Source organism: Oryx dammah, unplaced genomic scaffold, assembly GCF_014754425.2.
Source record: "Oryx dammah isolate SB20612 unplaced genomic scaffold, SCBI_Odam_1.1 HiC_scaffold_5, whole genome shotgun sequence".
Lineage (NCBI taxonomy): Eukaryota > Metazoa > Chordata > Mammalia > Artiodactyla > Bovidae > Oryx > Oryx dammah.
In genome coordinates this window covers 56,802,971-56,819,542 of record NW_024070189.1, presented here as the reverse complement: position 1 = coordinate 56,819,542, position 16,572 = coordinate 56,802,971, and the positions used below count along the sequence as shown (strand labels likewise).

At 45.9% G+C, this 16,572-nt stretch overlaps 1 protein-coding gene across 1 annotated transcript; it reads right to left on the bottom strand.

The window, feature by feature from the left end:
* Positions 1 to 12,399: 12,399 nt before the first annotated feature.
* LOC120863525 (protein-L-isoaspartate O-methyltransferase domain-containing protein 2-like) lies at positions 12,400 to 15,636 on the bottom strand. Its single transcript, XM_040239832.1, is given in 2 exon segments — positions 12,400 to 15,282; positions 15,284 to 15,636. Coding segments are annotated over 2 exon segments (810 nt in total). The 5' UTR covers positions 15,588 to 15,636; the 3' UTR covers positions 12,400 to 14,776.
* Between the last annotated feature and the right edge of the window lie 936 nt (positions 15,637 to 16,572).

Here is a 16,572-nt window from a genome sequence, read left to right as displayed (position 1 = left end):
AAGGCCATCTCAGAGATGAGGTCTGACTCTCCTATACAGAAGGATAACATGGTTCTTGCCCTACATTATACCAGTTTCCCAGGGTAGGTCAGTCTGGGCTAAAACCTGTACTCCGCTTTTTACTGGCTGTGAAACCCCAAGCAAATCTTTGCATGTCTCTAGCCTCAGTTTCCTCATTTGCAAAATGGTGCTGGTCTCTGCGGCTTTCCATGAGGATCAGATGGAAAATCAGTGGCCGCTTTCATGTCAGTTGTTTATCTTGACTAGTTTAGAACATGAATTGAGTAAATTCACTCATTGGGCATATACCATGTGAATAGTTCTAGACTGTACAAGGAGATACAAAGATAATATATAATCCTTGCACTTAGTCAGCAGTCACATGGAGGGGAAAAGAAACAAGAGCAAAAGATCGTACTGCAAGATAGAACTGTGAAGTGTCACGATAGGCACACAATAAGTATTTGTTGAATGAATCAAAGAAAGAAAACTAGAAAGACATTAACCTTCAAGAGAGATTTCCACGGGGGCAAGCAGACAGACTTTGTGGAAGAGACTGAATTTAAGCTGTCAATATGTCATAGTTATTAAAAGATCTTTTTAGCAGGCACCAGAGATAGAACAATATATATGACAGATAGTACCCGTACCTTTAAGGAGCTGACCTTTTAATGGGGAAGATGAATCATAGCAAATGCTTACACATAACTCATAGTCTCTAGTGTAAAAAGTGTTAGGCAGAGATGCTGGGGGCCATCAACACTTGAAAGACAGAAACTGTGCTAATGTGTTTTGTTTTCTTTTCCTCTGTGCTTATGTAAGCTAGACCCAAAGGACAAAAGTTTTTAAATTTACAGATAAAATTTTAAATTTATGTCTTCTTTGGATAGGTGTTACTTATCCAAGTGGTAAGTGGTACAAAAATTGTAAATGCCAGAGTGTATAATGAAAAGTCTCTCTGCATCTCCCTGGCAACAGTAAGGATGCCACCTGGCCTTGGATATCACCCCAGATGTCCAGCCATAATCCAGCCATGAGGAGTCACAAAAGTGGGGTCATGCCATCCTCACTGGTTGAGGCTTACCTTTCTCTTAGAGATTGTTCTAAAGCAGCACATAATGTTTATGACTGATTTGTTCTGTTAAAATTGGTAGACACTTGGTATGTTGTTTTCTTTTTTTTTACTTAAAAGACTCTATTATTATTTTTTTAAATATTTATTTATTTAACTGTGCTGAGTGTTAGTTGCAGCATGTGGAATCTAATTTCCCAACCAGGAATTGAACTCAGGCTCCCTGCTTTGGGAGCTGAGTCTTAGTCACTGGACTACCAGGAAATCCCAAGACTTCATTTTTTAAAAGAAGTTTTAGGTATACAGATAAATGAGCAGAAACTTCAGAGTTCACATGTTACCCCTTCCTCCGCCCCACAATTTTTCCTATTATTAACATTTTATATTAGTGTGGTGCATTTGTTACAGTTGATGAACCAATATTGATACATTATTAGTAGTAAAGTCCATAGTTTACATTAGGGTTCACTCTGTTATACATTCTGTGGGTTTGGACAAATATATAATGCATATGGGGCTTCCCCAAGTGGTGCTTGTGGTGAAGAACCTGCCTGCCAATGCAGGAGACTTAAGAGACATAGGTTCAATCCCTGGTTTGGGAAGATCATCTGGAAGAGGGCATGGGAACCCCCTCCAGTATTCTTGCCTGGAGAATCTCATGAACAGAGTAACCTGGCAGGCTACGGTCCGTAGGGTCGAGCAGAGTTAGACACAACCAAAGCGACTTAGCACACACGCGTTAATGACATATAGCCACCGTCACCGCATCATAGAGGATAGTGTCACTTCTCTAAAGGCGCCCTGTGTGTTGTCACTCTTCATCCTTCCCTTCCTCCCTGAAAACACCTGGTGAAATGTAGTTTTTTCCAATCAAAGGTATTTGTAGCTCAGCTTCAGAGCTTTTGTAACCTACGTGAGCCCTTCTCTCCAGCCGTACCTCCTGCCCATGTGCTCTGGCTGCCCTGGCTGCCCCATGTTACTCCTGCTCTCTGAAACATACCAGGCACTAAGACATATAAGCGTCCCCTGGCCCGCATTCCTGGGGGCTGCTCTTCCCACGGGGTACTCTCATATGCCACCTTCTCTCTGAAACTTTCCCCAGTCCAGTCTCACCTTCCAGCCCCCACAACATAGTCAAGGTCCCTCCTCTGTGTGGTTCTTGTGTTAATTTATTCATCCATGCAACAGATATTCACAGGAGTGCCTTCCACAAGGGCGCTAGCGCTAAGGATCTGGCAGGGATTTGGGCATAAAGCCCAGCTCACAGATGGCCAAAAGTTCCTTGAAGAAAATAAAACCAACTAACGTGATGCAAGATGCCAGTATGGTCAGGGAAGGACTCTTGGAGGTGGTGACATTTAAGGACCAGAGGGGAGACTATTCAAGGTAGATGAAATAGCACTTGACGCAAGCCTGGTAGAACACTTTGCATCACTCACATAGCTGTCTCTCCTACTCTTTGAAGGAAGGGAACAGTCCCTGGGCAAGAGGTGACCTGTGTGTGCTCAGTGAGGATGGGCTGGGCTTGTAGGGGCTCCCAGCGCACACTCCTCACCTCCCTCTCCCAGCTGGGTGCTAGCAGCTTTGTTTGCTGAAGCAATTTGAGCCCTTGCTACCAAAACCCCAATTACCTGTGAGAAGGCTATTGCCTATTTAAAGAGTTCAAAAGCCCCAGACTTTTCTTTCCTTCTTTCTTTCTTTTTTATAAATAGCTCATATCCTTTCACCAACCCTTAAGACCAGGATTTATGGCCCACTTCCCCAGAAGCAGACAGACCAACAGACAGGTTACTTCCCTTAGAGTCCGGGTTCCTACAATTGTGGGATGCTCCCACTTCCTCTTTGCGTTTTATGACCTCCTGGCTGGCTAATCCTGCAGTGGGCTACACGGGAAGGAGGTGAACTGTGTGATGCTGCAGCTGCCTGGGAAGCCAGGGGCCACGCAGACTCAGGAAGGGGCTGGCAGGGGTGGGGAGCCAGGCCGCCTGGCCCCTTGATCACGCTGGCTCCTCGGGTTCCCAGGGCCTTTCTCCTGCAAGACGCCTTGAGTGGGGACCCCAGTGTGATGGGTGCAGGGTGGCGTCTGCCTCAGAGGACAAACAGATGACCTTGGTCCATAATCTCAAGATCCAGTGGGGTGATGTGGCACAATTAATGAAGAGTCTCGTCACAAAGAAACATCCCCCTTTCACCTTTAGAACAGGGGCATATTCCTTGTTGTCTTTCATTTAGTTCTTACAGGACTCCAGTGAAGTAGGTCTATGACATCCTTATGACAGACAAGGAAACTGAAGCAGAAACTAGCCCTGGTTGCCCAGCCAAAATGTGACAGGTCCAGCTTCTGATCTTGGCTTCCAGTGTGAGGTCAGGTGGGGGGTGGGGGGCGTCAGAGGCAGCAAGAGCAGTGGGAGGTCGGGAGAAGGAGTGGACATTGGGACAAAAAGGTCAGCTTTCAAGAGACCATTAGGAGGGGCTGGATTGTCTAGGAGGGGATTTAGCATGTGGAAAGGTGAGACCACTGTCAGGGACAGAGACGTTGCCCTGGAGCAGGCTCGGGGAGGCACAGACTTCTGGACATATCTCTACAGGTCTCTTCATTGACCTCTGGCCTCTCCTTTTCCACAGCTTTTTCTCTAGGCCCTGACATCTCACACAGAAGGGCGAGGCAGTGATCAGGAGTTGGGCTCTGAGTTTGAATCCCTTGCACCAGCCATGGGGCTTTGGTTGTACCTCTCTGAGGTTGTACCTCGCTGCAGCACAACCTGATGACAGTAGGGCTGGAGTGAGCCCGGGGCTCAGCTGTGAGAGCTGACACTATATTCTTTCTGGGGTTATTGCCCCTCTCCCCTCCCCCAGACAGTGCTTCTCTGTCAAATACAGCTCCTAACTTGTCATTTGCCCTGCTCTAAAACCAAGCCTGGATGTGCTGTTTTGGCCTTCAAGGCCCCTTGACCTTTGATCCTAAATTCCACCACAGTGAGACCATCCGCAGATAGTCTGAAATCCTCAGGGGATGGGGATGTACTATGTGACACAGAGGAAGGAACAGTAGCTAGGGGGTCAAGAAAAAGCAGTGTTCAAATCCAGGCTCTTCCAGCAGTCCCCATATGAGGGGCACCTGGCCTCTCAGAATCCAGCAGTCTTGCCTACATGAAGGCGCCTTCTTTTCTGCCAGCTGCTCTGAGAGCCCAGGACTACAAGGTGCTTCATCTTCTGGAGCATCGTGTGTGCTTCAGTGTGTTACCTTTCCTTCATTTCAGCAACAGTCTGTTCATTCCACATCATCTCTGCTTTTACCTGTAATCTGGAGACTCACTAATAGAACTGGCACCACGCCCCCTCCACCTAGGTGGCCGAGCTTCCCAAGGGTGAACCTCAAGCCTGTCTTGCTCATCCCAGATCCTGGCCTGACAAGCAGTCAGTGCTCAGTAAGTATTTGTTGGATGAATTAATTATTGAAGAGAAGCCCTGAGCGCTGTGCTCAGTGTCCAGGAGGCATGTTTGAAACATGTGCTATGAATCTCAAAGGCCTCTGAAAGTAAGCACGTGCTCATAGAAGTAGGCTCGGCAGGTACCTTACAGCCATGGAGCCTGAACCAGTGTGCTTGCAACAGGAACGGGGATCCCTTGTGTGGGTGGTGGTCTTCAGTTCGGCCCTGGTCCTCCTGGCTGGGGGTCCCTCTCCCTCTGGGGAAATGAACTAACATATGACAGTGCCCCTACTTTGTCCTCTGTCCTTGGCATTTTACAGTCGTCCCTCTTAATGCCAACAACAACTGTGTAAGATGAAAATTATGATCCCCACTTTACAGATGAGAAAATCAAGACAAAGGAAGGACAAGAAATTCGTTCTGATTTCCCAGTCAGTGGGTGGTAGAGCTGTGCCAACCCCTGAGCCCATATTCTTTGGACCAACTACCCCCTCCTTCCTGCCTCCGCCCAGTGAGCCTGCTGTGGCTTTCAAACTGTGTATCTTTCGTCCTTTTCTTGGCACGCATTTCCCAAGCTAGCAGGACCACTTTTGAAAGACCAGACCAACCCATGAGAGTTTCTTTCCAGCCTCGGACAAGCCCAAACTGCTCTGTGTGCTGGGTGCTGGCAGCGCTTAGCCGCGTGCTTCCGACAGTCCCTGAAGGGGGTTGAAAGCAGGGCAAGTGCAAACTTCCCCCAACATGGTGTTTAGAGATGGAATTTTTTTCTCTTTCCCAATTTTGAAACCATCAGGGATTGGGGCTGCTTTCTGGATGCGACTCCTCCAGGCTGGATGATTTATTCATCAGGTGGCTTTGGTATACACATTCTTCCACGGGAGTTTGTTGTAGAGGGAAGTAGCGATATGAGGAGTCCCGGGGGCCTTGTGTCTCTATCGGCCCCTCAACCCTCACCCATAGGTGAACAATGACAGTCTTCTGGCTCTGCACCCCCACCCAAGCCGGGTGCTTGGCTGCCAAAGCGATAGCATCTGGGCAGCAGGAAACGATTAGCTGCTGTTATATTATTTAGGCTGGAGCCAGAGTGAGGTTGGGGACTGGGTGGGAGATCTGCAAGTTTATTAGCTCTCTCCTCTTTTATACACAAATGTACACTAATCCCAATAGTATGGTCAGGTTTGGTTTCCTTCCTTTCTTCTACTTTGAATGCTAGCTTTATCACTTGAATGTCAATTTGCCGAACGCCTCAGTTTCCTAATCTGTAAAATGGCAACATTTATAGTGCCTTGTGAGTTTGTTATGAGGTCAAATGAATGAATCCATTTTGAGTGTTTGGCACCTGGCCTGGCGCATAAAAGGGACAAACTAAATGTAAGCTTTCACTATTACTGCTGTTGACTTAGCAAACAGTAATCATTAGCCTCCCATGTGCCATGCATTGTGCTGGGTGTCAGAGAGGCTTCATGCCTTCCAGTAACGTCCAATTAGTAGGAGGGGATGTGGCATATTAAATAACCAATTACAACCCAGAATGGTAAGCAAAAAGACAGATGAAACATGATATTAGGACTTATATGCCAGACAATTTTTAGAGGTCATTACTTATTTCGTCTAATCTTCACAACAATCTCATAGGGCTGAAACTTTTTTTTCTTCCCCTGCACTTTTTGGATGTAGGAACTGAAGTGCAGAGGAGTGAAGTCACCTACCCAAGGCCACCCAACTGTTGGAAGTAAGACTACTGAATAGGAAGCCAGGCAGACTCTCCTGGGTGCCAGAGGGGCGCCTGACCCACCTGGGCAGGAGAGGCTACGTGGAGAAAAAAATGTCTCAGTTGACCTGGAAGGTCCAGTAGGCCAGGAACACCAAGCAAGAGTGAGCATCGGCAGGGGGAGCAGCATCTGGGGCCCCTTCTGCTTGGGGCTCACCCTGCTGTGGAACGTTCAGTGCTCAGCCAAGTTACCTCTGGTTTTAAAATGGGAGCTCCACTTAGTAATACAGTGATTTGACGACTGAACAAAAGGATGTGCAGTATGTAAAGTGCCTGTCACAGTGTTAGGGTGCTTGAGTGCTCCGTCAGGTCATGTATTCATTCATCCATCCGTCCATCCAGCATGTTTTTATCAAGTTCTACCATGAGCCAGGCACTTTTCTGGGCATTTGGAATATAGTGGTGAAAAGGACACCTTCCTCGTCCTCATAGAGCTTACAGTCTAGTTGGCAAGAGAGATGACAAACAAGTAAACAATGTATGCATATGTAATATAAAAGCAGGTAGTGGTGAAATACAAAATAGGCTAAGGGGAGGCAGGAGATTGAAGAGGGTACTATTTTGGGCAGGGAGGTCTGCTAAAGCCTTTCTGAGGAGGTGATAATTAGGCAGGACCTGAATAATGTGAGGGAATGAGCTATACAGTTGTCTGGGCAAAAGGCTTTTTGGACAAGGGACCGGCAAGTGCAAAGGCCCTGAGGCAGAGCATGCTTATTGTGAAGGAAGGCCATGTGGCAGGAAGGAAGTGAGTAACGGAGGGGTGTTGGAGCAGATACAGTCAGGGACAGATCATGTGCAGCCTTCAGGGCCAGAGTGAGGCTTTTAGATACTGTTTTAATGAACAAGAAGCCACCAGGGAGGATCTGAGCAGAGGACTGACTTCTGGCTTTGTGCTGGGTGGTAGGTGTGTTCCATGACTTCCCATAATACCCAGTCTAGCGGGAAGAGATGACTCTTAGAAAACTAGTTACCATATAGCATGATGAGGGAAATGATAGATCGGCTACTAAGCCTTACTGTGTGCCAGACACTCTTATTTACTCTTCACAGCAGTCTCATGAGGCAGGTCCAATTATTTTCTGTCTCGTTTAGAGGCAGAATGAAGTGCAGAGCAGTGGAATCACCTGTCTGAGGCCACCCAGCTGGTGACTCTCCTCAGTCAGTTCCCTCTGGCCACTGCACAGAGGGTCAGTGGACTAGAGAGGCTACAGGAGCAGCCAGGAAGCCGGTGCAGCAATTCAGGGGAAAGAGATGATAGGTGGCTTGGGTGGTGGTGGCGGTGGCGACCATAGACCAGATTCTGGATATATTTGAATATAAACCAACATGATTTGCTGCTGGAGGATCAGATATGGGGTGGGAAATCAAGAGAGACGCCAATACTGAGCCTAAGATTTTTGGCCAGAGCTATTGGGTAAATTAAATATTTACTGAGATGGGGAAAGCTACAGGAAGAGCAGGTAGGGGGAGAAAGTCACGGCTTTGGCTTGCTTCAGATGTGTAAAAATACATGTTTACTGAATGGAGGACACCGTCTGCCGGACGTCCCATATCTGCCCTTCCCATACTCTTTGTTACCTTTGAGGAGCATCTGTCCTTGAAATGATTGGAAAGTGCTCTTCAGTCAAGTCCTTTTCACACCATCCACCACCCCAGGGTTCCAGAGAGAGAGAGACCCATCCCCTGTGACCTTCTCACTTTGCTTTTACACCTTTCATTTTGTTTTGGCAGCTTTGACCTGAAGAGAGCAATTTCAACTCAACTTGTGCTCAGGGTCAAGGGGAGGCATCTTGCCTTGAACTTTTTCCCTGGCTTCCCCTGGGCCCCCACCCCTAAGCATTTTTTTTTTTTTGTCTGTAGATTATAGTCCTGTTGGCCTTGGGGTAAGGTGGAGGTGGGTTGGGGGACTGTGGGGCTAGAAAGTGTGAGTCCCTCCCGCCACCCCTGCAGCTGTCAGAGGAAGCCTGGGTGATGCAGTGAGAGAAGGAGTTAGCATTAGGAAGGAAAATAGCAGGCAGTGGAGAAATTTCTATCTGGGCCATTTGTCTGTGGCCCCCTCCCCACCACGGAGGGTGACCCTGCGGGCTGGCAGCCTCTCCTGCCTGGGAGGCAGGTGGTGACTGAATTGTGAAGAACTGGTTGTCTAGTTCATCTCTGGCCTGTTTTATTTGGGCAGTTCCTGCAGATTTCTCTTTGACTTTTCTTTGTGGTGTGTGTGTATGGATCAGGTTCAGCAGGTATCTCTTTGACTTCCCTTTGTGGGGGGTGTGTGTATGTGCATACGTGAGCTTGCATGTCAGGCCCAGGTCCTGGGAGGGCCTGTGAGTAAAGACCATTTCTTTATCTTGAGGCTTAGATTTCTCACTGGGTTTCAGCTCAAACATGCCTTCCTCAGTGAGGCCTTCCCTGACTACTCTCTGGGTCATTCTCCACCAGGTCTCCTGATTTCTTTTCCCCGAAGCACTTTTTACTCTTTGAAGTGATGTTGACCGTCTCTCTCGGACAGGGTCTTCATCTGTCCTTCACTCTGCACTTGGGAGAACCATGAGCGTTGCGGGTGACTAGCCCTGGAGCCCAGGCCTGTGCCTGCACATGTGGCCCTTGGTCACCACAGGGGATGGCAGAATCCTGGGGCAGGGCCACTTGCCAGGCACTGCCCCCTCCTCTGTTGGCACTCCGCTTGCTGTGTGAGGGGACCCTGTTAGGACTGTGGCACATCCATTACCCTTAAGGCAGTGGGGAATCTGAGTTGAACATTAAGCTCAGCTCCCAGCATAAGGCCCGAGCAGTGATTTATGGACCCTCCACTAGGAGAGGAAGCCCCTCTGCTCCCCCTCTCCCCTCAGGACTCCTGGACTCCAGCTCCCTATGTTTCTCTCTGGTTCTGGGCTCTGCCTGTCTCTCCCCGAAGCCCTGTGTCTGCAATTCCCTCTGTTTCTCTCTTTCTTCTTCCCCCATCCCTCCTTTCCCTCTTTGTTCTGCCTTCTTTCATTTACTGAGTTCTTCCCTCATGGTAAGTGCTGGTCACGCAGACTGTCACTGACCCCTTACAAGAGTCCATGTAAGACAGATTTTTATCATGCCCATTTTTCAGATGGGGAAATGCAGGCTCAGGGAGACTTGGTGACTTGTCTGTTCCCACAGCCAGTGTGTCGTCCAGCCGGGATTGGAATCCAGGTCCTCTGGTGTTTATATTCTGTGCTGTGTCATGTTTCTGACAGATAACCAGTGCTACCCTGTGAGAACATGGGGACCTCAGGCCCACTGTTCCAACAGGCTTCTAAGCACAGAAAGAGGAAGAGTGAGGGAGATGAGGTTGGGCAGGTTGAGGGGGGTCTGGGGGGGTAGGCTGTGAGGTCATACCCTGCAGTCACCCTCCAGGCACACTGTGCGTCTGAGCGCTGCCCGAGGAAAGAAGTGAGGAGCCCCTTGGGTCTTGGGCCAGGTGCTGCCTGCCAGCCAGTGTGGGTTATTTATAATCCCAAGGCCAGAGCAACTGGGGGAAGTTAAAGCTGGAAGGGGAGAGGCAGCTAAACACAGCCTCCACCAGTTCATCTGTGACAGATGTGAGAGGCTAATTCCAACAGATCCCTTTTTTGGAGGGAAGTGAGTGGTGAGGGCAGGAATAAAATTCTCTTCTTATTCAACCTACCAGGAATATGAGCTCTCCAAACTTCAGCAGGAGGATAGAATGGCCAGGATGGGTCAAGCGCAACCATGATCTCCTAGACTGCATTTTCAAGAGGAGTCTGGGACAACCTTGGAAATAGCTACTCCCACCTCTCCTGGCAAGTAGAAATTATTGTTAGAGAGGGAGGGAAAAAAAATGCACCTAATGCATTACGCTCCTGGCCTGTCCCACTCAGGAGACCGGTGATGGTTATTTACAAGGCTGGCTTATTCATGGCCACTGAAGCTAGGAGAGGCAGGATGGAGACAGAATCTAACAAACGAGTTATTTATATCTACACCCCCCGACCTCAGAAGGAAAATTCCCATACTTAGGCATTCCTAGATGGCCTGCGACACAGGATATTTAAAGTAACAATGGGCCAAATTCCTGCTCACATTTTTGGCAGTGCGCCAGTCTGAAAGTCCGCCTGAGAGAGACTTGTCCGGGCTGTGTAGCTTTAGCGGGGTGGGGGGAAAAAAGACTGTTTCTATTTCGGGACTTATTTAAGATCTGACTTCCCCCCCTCCTTCCTGGAATTACGAGGAAAACATGAATTAGAGACAACAATCCATGTAGAGACAACAATCCATGTAATCTACTTTGGAAGATTTTAGGAGCTCTGCGGGTACCCCCATCTTGGGATAAAGCGAGGATGTTAAACAAATGAATAGGACACACTTTGAAAACCCTTGAACTCCTCCTACATTTCTTTACCTGGGGTTGGAAATAGCCACTACCCGTGGGCAATCTAATAGCCAAACTCTGAATGCTGCAATTGTATGGAGCTGGATGGACATGGCTATAAAACAGTCACTGGCCCACTAAAGTTATGACCCTGTGGCATTAGTTCCAAGGAAACCCCAGAAAGAGCTGAAAATGGTGACTTCTTGTACTTACACAGTTGGAAGTTACAGTTGACTTCTTATAGCCCCTTCAAAGCCTATGATATGTCTAAGCACCAGCCTTGTAAAGAAGTAGAAAATCTACAAGCTCTATTAGCAAGGATGCCTTTGACAGCAAATCACAAAAATTACCCAGCTCAGAATGGCTTCAATTATATGAAAGTGGGACTTCCTTGGTGATCCAGTGGTTAAAACTCTGAGCTTCCCAATGTTGTGTGGCAGCCTGGATTGGAGGAGAGCTTGGGGGAGAATGAATACACGTGTATGTATGGTGAGTCTCTTTGCTGTTCACCTGAAACCATTACAGCATTGTTTGTTAATCGGCTATACTCCAATACAAAATAAAAAGTTTAAAAAACAAAAGCAAACAAAAAAACCCCTCCAAGCTTCCAGTGCAGGGGGTGTGGGTTTGATCCCTGGTCAGGAAACTAAGATCCCACATCCTGCATGGCCACAATATATGTGTATATACTTCATAATCATATGAGTATGAAAAATTTATTTACTTAGATAAAAGAAATCTTCAGGTAGAATGACTTCAGGACTGGCTAATTACGCAGCTGAGCGATGTCAAAAAGGACCCAGGTTTCTTCCCTGTTTTCTCTCTGACATCCGATTTCTGGCCTTTATCCTCAGGCCACCTCTGTTTATGGTACTAAGAAGGCTGCTGTTTCAGTGTCATAAGACACTACCGTATTTTCCTTTCTTCTTGGTTTGTCATTTTAACAATGAAGAAACTTCCTAGATTTCCCCTCCCATCCTATTGGTCATTTCTGTATTTCTTGTCCACGCATGAACCAGTCACTAGCTAGGAGACTGGGGTCAACATAATTTGATTACACTCCTTAGGGCTTATCTGTGCAGCTGTAATAGTTACTTCTGCCTGAACCTTGGAAGAAATCCAAACACAAACAGGGGATGGATATCAAGGTGTCTGCCTCATTAGCTATGAGAGCAAAACTTTGGAAGTAATTTAAATGTCCATCAATAGAAGATGGGTTCCTTTGTAAAAAGGAAAAAATGATAACCAGTATGCCAAGAACTGTTTAGACCTGTAGATACAGCAGTGAATAAAACTACTCTTGATGGGGGGAAGACAGATAGCAGTAAGCACATGAACACGTATGTGTATAATTGCAAATTAAAATAAGCGCAGGAAGAAGACCAGGACAAGAGACAGCCCAGAAAGTCCTCTCTGAGGAGGTGACAGTTCAGCTGAGAGAAGAGACAGGTGAGCCATGGAAGAATATTTTAGCAGGAGCAAGAGACAGTGCAGGGGTTCAGAAGCAGAAGCGGCTTCTTGGGGTTGAGAGTCAACAAGATAAGGGTGGGAGGGCTGGATTAGCCAGGGTCTTGTGGGCTTTGGTAAGGAGTTTGATTTTCATTCTAAATTGAGTGGGAAGAAACTGAAGATTTAAAAGTACATATTCCTTTTTAAAACTTTATTTTTTTTATTAATTTTATTGAATTAAGTTGATTTACAATGTTGTGTTAATTTCTGCTCTACAGCAAAGTGATTCAGTTATACATACATATATACATATATATACTTTTTTTTTTTTGTCTTAATGACCTTTATTGGAATCTTTTGAATATCAGCTCATTAAAGTCTTTGTTTTCTATTTCTTGCATTAATCCCCTGAAAGCTCCAGACTGGCAAAAATATTAAGTACACAGCTGATTTCTATACAACACTTAATATTTATAAATTTATTATTTGTTTTGCACATGTCTATGGCTTTACTACTTTCAAGACAAAAGTCACATATAAAAATACAGACTACTCAAAACAAAAGTCAGCCAATGTCTACGGTTTACAATGCAGACAACACAGACTATATAATTCATCTGTTTTTGAAAACAGAAAGCACTCATACTGAACTCTACAGAAAGGTAGATACGTGGGGAAGCTCACTGATGACTCTCCTTTATGTTTATAATATAGATCAACACCAAATTGTTTCACATATACTCAGTATCTATCTATCTATCTATCTTTATATATTTTTTTATTTTTTTAAACCAAATTCTGGTGTAAAAGTCACAAACCAACATGTAGATACGAAATGTTAGGAAGGGTTTAACATGTATAGGGAAAAATAATGTCTTATGTATTGTAAAGAGTTTTTACAATCCAGCATAAAGGCAAATGTGGTTGAAAAAATAGGGAAATCCATATACAATGATAGAAAAAAATTCAGTCAAGCCACCTAATAACAACAGATTTCAGATATCACTTATTTAACATTATGTCCAAAAATGTCCATGTGCTGCAGAGGTCTCTACAAATCAGTTAGAATAACGTCAACAAGATCTGCAAACAGAAGCCTTAGCAAATAAACATGACTCATGCTTCTGTCTCTGAAAGAATGAGGCTTGACTTCCAGTGAAAGGCAGGTAAGCACAGCAATGAAGAAACCTTCTTTATAACAGCTCAACTGTTCCAATTTAGGGCACTGTACACATTTCCCCAACTATGCGTGCACACAGTATTCTATGATAAAATGATTCAATTAAAAAAAAAAAGCATAAATGAAAAAAAAATAGAACTCAGTGAAGCTAGTGAAACCACAAAGGCATTGAACTCCAACAACATTTGAGAAGCTAAGGAATAAAAATTAATCATAAAATCTGGATGATCAATCTTCCATCAGCACTCTGATTTTGGATTTACTATTAAGATTTTATACTAGTCTTTGGATGAAACTGAAAAGTCTGACAAGAACCAATGTTTTGGAAGAAGCAGTGTCACCTGTAAACATCCTGCCACCCGACTAACAGAACGGCCTCTGCTTCAAGACCCGGGACGTGGTAAGACAGGAAGCTCTCAACACACAGGCCTGGAGAAGATGGACTGCACATATCACTGTTGAGTAAAACCACTCTACTGCAACAGAGCTACTGATCATTTATGTTTGTTCTTAAAAAAGAAATACAAAACTAACCAATCTTTTTCTCCAGAATTATAAAAGATAAAATCTATGAGTCAGTACTGTAATGTGATTACAGAAAAAGAGCCAACAGAAGAAAACTCCACGGGCTGTCCACATCATCCCCAATCCACTTTCTGTAGCCAGTACCTTCCATGTGCTCTGAGGACAGAGCCTCAGAAACTGTCACCTCAAAGCTGAATCAATGATCATCTCTGTCATGGCAGCACAAGCAATGTAGCTTCTTTCTTAACACCACACTGATTTCCTTCTTCAGGATTTTCTTTGATGGTATTACTCAACGCTGGTTCTTTTAAAGGTAACAAAGGTATCACAAAAAATTCCTTGGAAATTTTCTGCAATTCCATAGACACCTAGCAATTTCATACTTTCATTCCTCCCCCATCACAATTTTTCTTTTTCTAAATTACAAGTGACAACTCACATAAGATTTCATTAATTTACTTAAAATAACGGAGGGCTCTTCAGTGTCTCTCCATTCCAGATAACTGAAATATTTAGTGAAACTTCCACTCCGTTTCACTTATTTAGTGAAACTCAGTGCCAATAATTAAAAGGTTGATACTATAAAATTCAAACTTGGGCACAGGCGTGTCCCACTCAGAAAAGATTTTATACAGTTAAAAACTGGTGCTTTCTGTCTCACACTTTATAAGCAACACAGGTTAATTTCAACTTCAGTTCTCCTTTTTGACGCAGTGTATCTCGTGTAAGGAACAGTCTCCCAGCCGCCTCCACACACAGACCTCAGTGATTCCTGAGAGCGGGAAGTCAGAGCCTCCTCCAGGGGACTCTCGGCCTTCTGAGAAAACATTCTTAACTTGTGGACTGTGTTCACGCAAGTCAGACTGAGGGACGAGCGCTCTGGAGGACAGTCAAGGACAGACAAGCTGCAGAGAGGAGCCCCTCTGGCCCCAGTGCGCCTGCTCCGGTGGCCCTCCAGGCAGACTGGGTCTCCTCCCCTGAACCACAAGACCTACTTTTCTCTGTAATAAAGCAGGTAGTACTTCAGGGGATCTGGCAGAGGGAGGCTCAGGACCTTCTCACGCAGGAAGTTCACCGGGGGCTCAGGCTTGGTGTTCGGCAGGGTGGTCACCTCTTCTTCCTGCCGCTCCTCCTCCAGGTCTCCAGAGCTGTTGTCATCAGAGGGGTTGGAGATCCGACTGGCAAAGACCTCTTTGTCCAAAAAGACAATCGTTTCCATTCGGCGGCGGCGAACTCTCCTTCGTTTAAACCTGGGAGTGTTCTTCAGCCCGTTTCCATTTTTGTTCACTGCTTCCTGGTGAATGACCTTCTTAATGGTGCCCCGGATGGCGATGCGTGCCAGGTCCTGGAGGCTGCGAACCGCCAGGGGTGGTAACTGGACGAGCCTCGACTTCCCGTTCTCGGACTGGCAGGGCTGGATCAGCGGAGCAAAGGAGACAGCCAGAATCTTCTTGGTTTCCCAAGTGGAAGGGCCAGTGCGCGTTATCTTAGTCAGCGAGGATGAGCCCCACCATGGAGCTGAGGTAGCCAGTGCCACTGCCCAGGTTCAAGAATGAGAGACCAGGCTGCAGGTCCAGGGCCTCCATCACCTCTGAGTAGATGCACGGAGCAGAGAGGTGGATGTTGCCATGCTTCCACGCTAAATCTTTATATGCGTTCTCTTTAAATTCTTCGAGGTAATAGTCTGCACGGTCAATAGCTCGGAAAGCCTGCTCCACCAGCTCAGAGCGGATGTACCGCGCCTCCTTCAGATTGTCTATCAGCTCGTCGTTGTCCTCACCAGCACTCACCGCGCCTCCCATCTTTGAGATCGCGCTCAGGCAAAGCTGCAGCTCCTCCGCCGCCCCTCGCCCCGCCACCTGTCGATTCCCAGCTCCGACCTCTGCCGCTGTAAACATACGCCGCCCCCCATATATATACTTTTTCATATTCTTTTCCATATGGTTTATCACAGGATGTTATAGTTCCCTGTGCTATTCAGTAGGACCTTGTTATTTATCCATTCTGTATATAATAGTATGCATCCGCTAATCCCAACTCCCAGTCCATCCCCTCCTTCCCCCTTGACTGTTGCAAGTCTGTTTTTTATGTCTGTGAGTTTGTTTCTGTTTTGTAGATAAGTTCATTTGCGTCATATTTAAGATTGCACATTTCCGTGCTATCACACAGTGTTTGTGTTCTGACTTACCTCACTTAGGATGATGACCTCTAGGCTCACCCGTGTTGTTGCAGGCGGTATTATTTCACCTCTTTCATGGCTGAGCAGTCAGCCCACTGTGTGTATTTGCACCACATCTTCTTTAGTCACTCGCCCGTCGATTGGACATTTAGGCTGTTTCCATGTCTTGGCTATTGTGAGTAATGCTGCTACGAATATAGGGATGCACGTATCTTGTTGAATTGTATTTTTGGGGGGATATATGCCCAGGAGTGGGATTGATGGGTATATGACAACTCTATTTTTAGAAAAAGCTTTGTATTTTGAAATAATTTTAGATTTACAAAAGAGTTACAAAGATAGTACAGAGAATTCCTGTATTCTTCACCCAGCTTCCTCTGTTAACATTTTACATAAACCATGGTAATTTATCAAAACTAGGAAACTAATATTGGTACCATACTCTTTATTCAGATTTCATCAGTTTTTCTACCATGTTGCATGTCTCCTGTTTTCCCTAGTATGTGACAATTTATCACTCTTTCCTTTTTTTTATGGCCTTGACATTTTGAAGAGTACCTATCAGGTATCTCATGGAATCTCCCTCAGTTTTGAGTTTTTCTGCTGTT